This window comes from Odontomachus brunneus, unplaced genomic scaffold (assembly GCF_010583005.1).
Source record: "Odontomachus brunneus isolate Ranch 3 - 2012 unplaced genomic scaffold, Obru_v1 Obru_scaffold_041, whole genome shotgun sequence".
Taxonomy (NCBI): domain Eukaryota; kingdom Metazoa; phylum Arthropoda; class Insecta; order Hymenoptera; family Formicidae; genus Odontomachus; species Odontomachus brunneus.
In genome coordinates, this window is record NW_022639491.1 from 1,603,450 (window position 1) to 1,612,806 (window position 9,357).

Here is a 9,357-nt window from a genome sequence, read left to right on the forward strand (position 1 = left end):
AATCCACGAATTACGGTTTGAACTGCTTGACCATCCACCTTACTCACCAGATCTAGCCCCAAGCGACTTCTTTTTGTTCCCTCATCTAAAAATTGCGCTCGGAGGACAGAGATTTTCGTCAAATGAAGAGGCAATCACCTTCGTGAACAATTATTTTGCAGAGAAAAACGCCGAGTACTATTTCGACGGGTTACAGAGATGGGAGCATCGCTGGGAGAAGTGTGTAGATTTACAAGGAGACTATGTTGAAAAATAAAAAACAATTTTCAGAAAAAATGACTTGTATCTTTGTTAGGTCGGAAACTTTTCAGACCACCCTCGTATAATCTGACTATACAAAAATCGTTTGAAATACTTATATCATTTGTAATCAATTACACTGTTTCGCAAAATTAGAAGAAACGCAATTCCGTGAAAAGTCACTGATCAAGATATTAGAAAGTTTTTGCAATATCGTGTCTCAGATACGATAACGCTAAAGTACTTTCCGATATTCATTGTCAATACTTCAAATCTATAGGATACGTGACATAAATTATATATTCACAATATACTGGCAGTGAATATCGAAACGTACTTTAATTTTACTGTAGTAATTTTACTGTACTTTGGAAGTGAAAGTGAAGTATGTGAAAGTATTGTAGTAAGATATCAATTAAGAGAGCGCGAATATACTCAGACAGCAGAAATGTCCCGAATGTATCATAAAGTTATCCTACAGATATTGAGATATGTTTATAATATCCTCGTGATATATTCGGAACATTTCTGCTGTGTGGATATTCTCAATTGCGTTTTAGAAAGATAAATAAGCAATGAGAAGGAGGATGAATATAGAGAGAGAACCAAGTTTTATTTTCCCTCTCTTCCAGGTCATTTTAGAAGCACAACGTAATCGCGACTACTATTCATTCAGATGGTTAAGTCGTAATTCAATGAATAGCAAACATTCGAAAGACCATGAAACACTTCTCTCGGAATCATATGATGATACTGATAATGTGGAAAACGGAAAAGTTATGTCGTATTATCGAGGTAGCGTATGAAGATTTCAAAACAATACCTCAACGATCGAGATGAAAGTTATTAAAATTTATCTCTCCGTCAATCTACAAAATGATAAAAAAGATTTTAATACTTAAAATACATTAATACTTAATACTTAATACATAATGCTCTTGTGTGTACAGTTGAGGACAAGAATCGCAAGAGTAAAGCAGCTGAAGATAATATATTATTCCCGGACGAAATTCTGCTAGCGCGTAACGACGACGGCAATACAGTATACCAAACCAATTTAGTGCCAACTTGTAAAAATAAAAATTTCTGCCTAAACGACCCGTATTATCCGAACGACTTCATAAACAAAATGCTCAGCGACAACCCCTCCTTGATGAATTACGCGACCATAGACGCCGTTAGTAAAATCATATCTTTTCTTGTGTACTCTTTTTAATTTATCATTTTTTAATCATTTCTCCCCTTATTAACAGGTGGAAACTATCTCACACCGGATAGACGTGGGTGAAGATTTACTTTGTGAATCTAAGGTATGTAAAAATGTTTTGAACTCGTGTTTTACTGTCCATGTTACAGCGTTCGACTGTGCGAATATTGATAAAAGTGATCTAATTTCAGGTAGAGTTGATAAATCCGAGATCAGCCAAAAACATCGAAAATGATTGGCTGTTTATCGTACAATCAGAAAAATCGAATTTCACCCAATCTATAAGAATCGAATATTGCGGGTGAGTACTGCATTAAGAAATGTTTAAAAATAAGGAATTGATAATCTTTTAATATTTATGTACGATAAATTAGAGAAGAAGACACACGAATATATATGATCGTGAATGATGATGAGAGCAAGATATAACGTTGCGAAATAACGTAATGCATATTCTGTTTTTAGAATGGAGGATACTGCTTGCCAAATAATCGGAGATTTCTCAGGATATAAAACGAAATGTAAGCAGAAGTTTATTTATCGTCAATTGACCGCCATCTCCCATAAAGGCGAAATTGTTCACGAATTATTCCCAATTCCCGCGAGTTGTTGCTGCCATCTCATTAAGGACGAAATTTCTTAATTCGTTTCTGGATACATTTCGTAGCGTATTAGTCAAAGGAATCAGGATTATCAGCGGAAAAGGCGAAGTGTAAAAAATTATATGAAGTAAAAATATTTAAGAGTTTAAGAAAAAATATTTATATGATATAAACATCAAATGCAATTTCCGATTATGAAAATAATTCTTTGGAGTTTTTCTTGTGACGCAAGGTCGAAAAGAACACGCCACTTATATTAAGAATCTTTAAGAACGTTGTATGCCGAATAAGATACCTTGATGATCTGAAAAAATGAACATTAAATTAATCTTATCAATCGACAAACGAAAGTAAAATGTGTTTTCAAATTATTTCAAGTATGTTCTCATTCGTTTTCTAACATTATTATAAAGTCATCTTTATTAACCTTCATGAACGAATCGTTGGATAAGGCGATCATGTGACCGCTGGTTATTCTAATGGACTTCTTGGATCGTGTAGCAATCAGTAAAAGAGTTTTCATCAAGTCGGTGGAAAACATCGTCCAGTCCATTTCGTAAATAGCAGTACCGACTTCAGCGCTCTGCGCGCGTAGAAATAAAAGCGTATGAATGAAGAATAAAGGTCAAAGCTTTCAAGACGAGCTTAGTGAATTCTGAACTTGAAGTAAGAGCGCGAGGAGTACAATGCGAGGAATAAACTTGAACTTGGAATTACTGATATTACAACCAACCTTAAGCGTCACTTCGTTGCCGAACCAGCAGTACAAGTAGATCTGCATGAGCATGCAACCCAGATAAGATAAGCTCCATGCGAACTCGAAGCTCAACAGGCTCTTCTTCGACATCTTGTAGATACTCAAACAGAGCACCGTCGAACTCACGGTAAACTGCACGAAAATCATCAATGCGAACACCGCGTTGATGCGCTCCGCAAGTCTACGCAAAGTGCGATTATTCATTCAACGCACTGAGAAAAAATGCTTGAAAATTTCTTTATAGAGAAAGAAGAATGAAAGTTTATTCACACGTTATATCCCACAAATAAATTTTCAAATATTCTTTTCTCAGTGTATGTTTTATGCACGAATAACCACTCGTCATCTCCTCTTTCATCTTCACCTGTATACGTAGCGATGATGATGGACGAACTCGCGAACTATTCGCCGTTCGTGCTCCTTCAGCTCCTCTTTCGAGACGCTGCCATGTCGTTTCTGGGCCTCTCTTCTCAACAAGACCGGCAACATACGAGCGCGATGGCAGAGTATATCCAGTTGAGCACAAGTCTGTATCATGAAACCGGAGATGAGGGTCTCATGTGCAACGCTGGCATTCGCGCAGACCATCAAACCGATGGTCTGGTGCAGCACGGTGGCCCAGTAGACAGCCGTGGATGTGGTATCATAGGGCACCCAGTCGGACAGCGGTAAGGTACGAGTCTTTGCGAAATGCCGCAACTGAGCGACCGTGGCGAAGAAGACTGCCGACTCATTCAGTATCTCGCAGTAGATGGTGATCGTTCTGAGGAGTTTTTTGGTTCTATGAACTGATGACGGTATATATTTAACAGAGTTGGCGTAAGGATATTGGACGATACGTACTTCGCGATACGATTGAACCGTCGTTGGATGTCTGCCTCATGATTGTCTCTGGGCAAGCAGACATCATTCAGCAACATCTCGGTCAGACCGACGATTCCGTTCCGACGAATCACCAAGTTCATCACCTTGCAGCAAACGCCGAGTACCGACAGAAACAACGAGAACTTCTCAATGAAAGTCTCGAGGTCCTCGAGCATGAAACAATCGACCAGACCACAGAACGCAAACGAATGAAGCAGAAAGATCATGACGACGGAGTAGACGTTGTATGCATGATACTTGATAGAAGTCGAAGGCCAGTCGATAGGTCGCCAATAGCCGGTGTACGTCAACAACGCGAATGACAAAGGAAGAATGTGCATTATTCTTGAAGCTCGACAGCTGGACTCGAATGGAGATTTTGGGATGTCTCACAGGTAATGTAAAGCAAAATATGTCGTACAGCACAGTTTTCCGAAGTAGTTCCAACTGTCTTCGGAGCTGCTTCTTGTCACCGTATCATACTACATCGTTTTCCCGCACGCTTCAGCACATGAAGAAAAATTACCTCGACTTCCGCTACGACAGATAATTCATACTTGTATAAGTTTTGCCAATTATTACAGAATTATTGTGGACGACATTATTATACTACGATGTTCTATCATGCGCTATTATAGTCACGCTGCTTTATGACAGTAATTCCGCCTTATTACAGTTAAAAATTAATGTTACTGCTACTATTATAGCAATCGATATGCAGGAGTCTATCCAGCTTCGTAGAGACCAGTTTGATCAAATTACATCATAATGTGGTAAATTATAATTCCGTGAATTTCGATATAAACATTTTACTCGGTATTGGAATTAAATTTGTTGTCATGCTATTATGCTCGAGGCGCTGGTTCACGAAGGACTTATTAAATTCTATGGGAAAAATAGAATATACTTTATTCAAAATGATTTTATTTGAAATGTAACTTTAGGATTTTGTCTCAATATACAATATTTTAAACAAAACGTTCGTATAACAAATTTTAGTATTCTCGTAATAATTCTCGTTTAAAATTTCACCTTTATCAACCAAACCTTTATCAAACTAAGAAGATTTCGAACGCTGAGATACATTTTAATTTATTACCTTTTGATTACCTTTTGATTACCTTTTGATTACCAGTTCGATAAATATTAGATTATTGATTAACCGTCGACAATCCGTCACGTCCGACAAATTGATATTCGAATCACAAGAATACGGCAGAGATAAATAAATATAGAATTGTGATAACGGCATCCGATCGGTAATAGGATGATGTCTTTAAGAAAATCGAATTCCTGGGAATAATGCTGTCGCATGAGGTACGACTCGATGTACGGAGTAATATAATGACAATTATCCGCCTATTATGATAAATGAACTAAAACATTAGTCCCGTTGGTTCATTAATATACGATGATGTAGCGTGGCAGAATGTATGAGACATTGAGAGGTCAATGTACTGATAATTTCTTTTATACTGGTAAGGTTCGCCTGTCGTTAGATCTTACGTTGTATTCTTTTCAAATGCGATGCAGTCGTCGGTCGTCGCACTATACGGAGATAACTTGAGTTCCTTTTTTTCGCAGCCCGAAAGGACTGTGCGCGGCCGTTATCAAATAAACGCTTCCATTTCTGCAAAATGAAGGAAAAGGAAAATAAAATAAGTGTGTTTCAAAACGTCGTAACATCTTAATTCTGTAACAATGACATTTAATTCGTTTTTAAATTATTATTTTTATATTTAAGATCTCCCTTTTGCTTACGTATTGTTCGAAGCGCCATAACCCATGGTGACTCGGGTGTAATTGTTACATTCGCCGGACAAGAAGTCAGACCACGAAGGACACTGCACGCCCAAAAAAGAGGATTCGTTGATCAAGGACTCGGCATAAAATTCCCAGGAACGATGATGACTGCAAAACTCTGAAACGGCAGACGGACGATCAACATGAAGTATCGTTTAACCGCTTCGAGCTTTCGAGGATACATTGGGCGTACCTTCTTTGCTGAAGAACGTGAACTTTTGCGGGCAGCCGGGTTGTAGACGGCGACCGCCATTCGGGAAGAAATCCAGCGTGCCTGTGTTCCTGCTGATGCCGTAAAATCCATAGTCCGTATGTATAATATCCACGAAATGTGCGTCAAACAACGACAGACGTTCTTCGAAGACATTGAAGAGAGGCCCGGCGGGATCCAGACCTGTGTGCAAAGATCTTTAAACACTGCTTTTTATAATGCAAAATGTTCAATAATTGCAACGCAACTTCTGAAGAAAAACAAGAAATTCCGATTGAGATTTTAAACGATCCTGCGTCATATCAAATTCGTCTCGATAACGGCTATCGAAATATCCATACGATGCTCTATAAAAGAAATAAAAATAATCTCGCGTAACGTTTCGCGCATAACTTCGTCGGTAATTCGAATTATCTCAAACTGTTTTTTTAAGTGGAATATTTTGTCTTTTTTTATGTATGTATGGTCGCTGTTTTATGTATCAATGGTCGCTGTTGAGACAAAGTCAATAAAAAACTATGGAAATTTAAAAACATTTGGTATAAAAAAATATTCTATGCAATTTTATTTTTTCGTCAACTATATTACAAACACAATTATATTGTATGGAGCAGCACGAAACTAAATTGGTTGGCAGGAAGTTAATATCTACCTGTGATTCTGGGGACCTGAAAGCTGACCTTTCTACCGATATGGCCAGCGACTTGGCTGCCCATGGAGTGTCCGACAATATGTAATTTATTTGAATTGAAGCCTGCCTGTACCATACTATCAAGAGCTAATGCAAGAACGGCTCCAACATTAGCAACATTCTTCACTACTGTTGGGTATGATTCGTTCGCTAATTTAGCGTAATTTACCGCGATAATGTTGTGATCGTTTCGCTTTAGATAAGCTAAAAAAGCACAGCATAATTTAGTTGACTTTTAATAGATGACTGTTCGTTATCGAAAGAGATGTACCTTGCACTATCGTGTGTACACTTTTTTTCTCCAAATTCTCCGTGAAACCATGAATGTACAGCACCGTTCGTCTGTCATTAATTAGTTTGGTTTGCAGAGCATTGACGTTGTCCAGTGAGTAATCAGTGTACTCATTCATTGTAGTCCTAAGAGACATAAATATTTGAATTGATGCACATTAAAGATAAATTTATAGAAAAAGTCCATTTTATCTCGCGTTGTAATAAACATTGATATCGTTAAAAAAAAATGTCTAATGTAGTTTTCTTTATCTTGTTTTTCGAGCAAATATCAAACGATAAAGGTTCAAAGATACCCGAAGTAAAAGCGTAGGGAGATATTCTTGAGATCTCCCACAATGTCTACTCCACCTGTAAAAACAATAATTTATATATTTCGTATATTACGTGCTTATGTTCATTACACAATACTATATAATTGCGCAACTTTTATTTTCGAAAATATTATTTTTAACGGAAAATATTTCGGGGATACATTAATGCTTACCAACTGCAGTCGCATATGTTATGACAACGGCGAGGACAAATTGATGAGAAGTACGAATCATTGTGGATTTGAAGCTCCGGAAGGTCCTGGAAGGTGAGAAACGATTCTCGAGTGATCTGAGTTTCATGTTCGCGCGCATGAACATATACGTAAGGTGTCGCTAATATATGCGGACTATATTTTATGCGACTTCTCGTTATCCAATATCGACCAGTCGCACCACTTTTCTATGTGCATACAAAAAAAGTGTTGCACGCATGTGAAACGCACACAGAGATATGTTCATCCTTCCTGTGCGCAAAAAGTTTAACGCGGAGAATTTAATGCTTTAGTCGTAATTTAACGCAGCTAGTCGTAAAGTCGTTCGAAGAAAAGTGGATACGAAAAAACTCAGCACGAGCTCTAAAAATGACGCATAAGATGACTTAAGATGTCTTTTAATTATGACACCTCTTAAAGATCATAAAAAAATCATAAAAAATGACTAAAAGAGAGACATCTTAAAGTCATCTTATGCATCGTTTTTAGAGCTCATACTGTCTGAGAAGCGCTAAGGAACTTCGATAGTTCATCGATAATTTATACTGCAATTCTAGACAAAATCACAAAATTCGTAACTTGTTTTCGTAAGACTCGTAAGAGCTTATGAGTAGATCTGCAATTTTATGCGGACCGTATGTACGTCATACGATAACTCATAAATATCTAGATTTACGATTTCTCGTAAATCTTACGATTAATTAGAAGTTGTCAATAAAGTTACGGTTTGTGAATTTTATCAACATTACAATCGATTCGTAAGCTACGATTTTACGATTTACTCGTATATTTGCTTAGAATTGCAGTATTAATAATTCTCAAATTTGCAATGTATTGCAAACGTCGGCGGTTAATAAATCTTAACAATCATTATTTTGGAGCTCTTTTTAAATCTTCCTTTCAAAATCTACTGCTGTGAAGAAAAAGGAAATCTAACAATAATCAGAATTCAAGGATATATTAGAATTCAAGAATAAAAAATTGCTTTGGCAGATGAATTCTCTCGTCAAGATGTATCTAATTGTTTTATCAAAATAATAGCTGCGATAACGCGCCACATGGAAGTCTATAATTATCAACTGCTCGTACAATCGCGCTCATGTTAATTTATGCGCCGTTAAACTCATGAAAATGCCGTGGACTATCGGCGGAACGGCAAATAATTATGTGTATCACCAACACGCAAGGAAATAAATCAGTGTGGGAAGAGGTTGGCCAGAAGGAATCGTTTGGTGGTCTATCGTAGTGTCGCTGTTTCAAGTTGCGCGCAATATCGTAAATAAACTGGTCACACTGATAATGTTCGTAATAGCCAATTTATTTTCGTAGCGATATTTTATCGATTCCGATAAATATTCAAGCTTTTCCATCTTTTTCCTTTATCTTCTTTTCTTTTTTATTTTATTTATTTTCTTAGTAAATGACACACTAGAGCAAGTGAATGTGTTTGAGTAATTATTAATATATAAAAGAAATCACTTTCATATAGTTCTTCGTCTCTCTTTCTCTTTCTGTTGATGGATTCTTCGTTGCTTTTAATGTAGCCTTCATTCTTTCATTATTGTCTAACGGTTGTCACGTCAAATAATATGTGCTCAGCTGTGTTCCGCGAATGTAAAAACATCTGGTGCCGGTGCACGTCTACGTCGAACTCAATCGAGATGAGTATAACAAACGGATCTTGAAGTGCTCAACGCCGAGATCCGTACGATTTACTTAATATCTTTGAAGTCTCGCAATTGTGGGAATGACCATCACATATCGTTGGGACACTTCTTAAGCTCAAGACACACGTTGTAATAGCACAGTCTTGGATTTCGTATCCTTGCGATCTCGAATATCCTCAATGCTCGACGACAAGAAGCGTAGTAAAACATCGATACATAAATATCTCGCGCGCATCCGCTATAAATGTATTTTGTAAGCGATTTATATCAATCACAACGCACTAGTGTGTGATATACATTTAACCGGACGCGTTTAACATGAAATTCTGCGTGTAGTCGTACTCGATCGTTGGTATGACGGACTGCACGAACTTCAGGAATATTATTAGATACATATGCACTCCTAATTCTCCGCCGCCCTCCATTACCGTCTCGATGATCTTCTTCATCACTTCCGCGTGCCTGCGAGCAAATAACGAACAACATTCAAACAGTTAA

General features: G+C 37.4%; 3 protein-coding genes across 4 annotated transcripts in view; 1 reads left to right on the plus strand and 2 right to left on the minus strand.

The window, feature by feature from the left end:
* The window catches only part of LOC116844424, a 4,537-nt gene extending 2,117 nt beyond the window's left edge, over nt 1–2,420 (plus strand). The window contains exons 2-6 of the mRNA XM_032815922.1: nt 873–1,035; nt 1,191–1,417; nt 1,494–1,550; nt 1,639–1,748; nt 1,913–2,420. Coding sequence (XP_032671813.1) covers nt 873–1,035; nt 1,191–1,417; nt 1,494–1,550; nt 1,639–1,748; nt 1,913–2,090 — 735 coding nt within the window. The 3' untranslated portion in view covers nt 2,091–2,420. The remainder of the gene's footprint in view (nt 1–872; nt 1,036–1,190; nt 1,418–1,493; nt 1,551–1,638; nt 1,749–1,912) is intronic.
* Nucleotides 2,239–4,131, minus strand: LOC116844422 (odorant receptor 94a-like). Its single transcript, XM_032815919.1, has 5 exons — nt 3,650–4,131; nt 3,171–3,569; nt 2,783–2,987; nt 2,477–2,632; nt 2,239–2,353 (listed from the first exon to the last, which is right to left on the minus strand). The coding sequence occupies exons 1-5, from the start codon at nt 4,009–4,011 to the stop codon at nt 2,306–2,308; spliced, it is 1,170 nt and encodes a 389-aa protein (XP_032671810.1). The 5' UTR covers nt 4,012–4,131; the 3' UTR covers nt 2,239–2,305.
* A 443-nt stretch (nt 4,132–4,574) lies between these two features.
* On the minus strand, nt 4,575–7,765 carry LOC116844423 (pancreatic triacylglycerol lipase-like). 2 transcript variants are annotated; one of them, XM_032815921.1, is made up of 8 exons: nt 7,691–7,765; nt 7,154–7,239; nt 6,963–7,017; nt 6,647–6,792; nt 6,337–6,579; nt 5,667–5,867; nt 5,432–5,591; nt 4,575–5,300 (listed from the first exon to the last, which is right to left on the minus strand). In XM_032815921.1, exons 1-8 carry the CDS (start codon nt 7,723–7,725, stop codon nt 5,219–5,221), a joined length of 1,008 nt encoding a protein of 335 aa, XP_032671812.1. In that variant the 5' UTR covers nt 7,726–7,765; the 3' UTR covers nt 4,575–5,218. The 2 variants fall into 2 exon arrangements, with proteins under 2 accessions (XP_032671812.1, XP_032671811.1); XM_032815920.1 differs by lacking the exon at nt 7,691–7,765 and having other exon boundaries at nt 7,154–7,329.
* Nucleotides 7,766–9,357: the final 1,592 nt, after the last annotated feature.

Bases quoted from the DNA above. Each gene is read 5' to 3' on its own strand.
- LOC116844422 (XM_032815919.1), bottom strand. From the start codon at position 4,011: ATGCACATTCTTCCTTTGTCATTCGCGTTGTTGACGTACACCGGCTAT. The intron at 2,988-3,170 runs GTGAAGATGAAA...CACTTTGCGTAG, and splicing joins CATCATCGCTACGTATACAG to ACTTGCGGAGCGCATCAACG. The intron at 2,633-2,782 runs GTTGGTTGTAAT...CTACGCGCGCAG, and splicing joins GCAACGAAGTGACGCTTAAG to AGCGCTGAAGTCGGTACTGC.
- LOC116844423 (XM_032815920.1), bottom strand. From the start codon at position 7,298: ATGTTCATGCGCGCGAACATGAAACTCAGATCACTCGAGAATCGTTTC. The intron at 7,018-7,153 runs GTAAGCATTAAT...TTGTTTTTACAG, and splicing joins AACATATGCGACTGCAGTTG to GTGGAGTAGACATTGTGGGA. The intron at 5,301-5,431 runs GTAAGCAAAAGG...TTCATTTTGCAG, and splicing joins TATGGCGCTTCGAACAATAC to AAATGGAAGCGTTTATTTGA.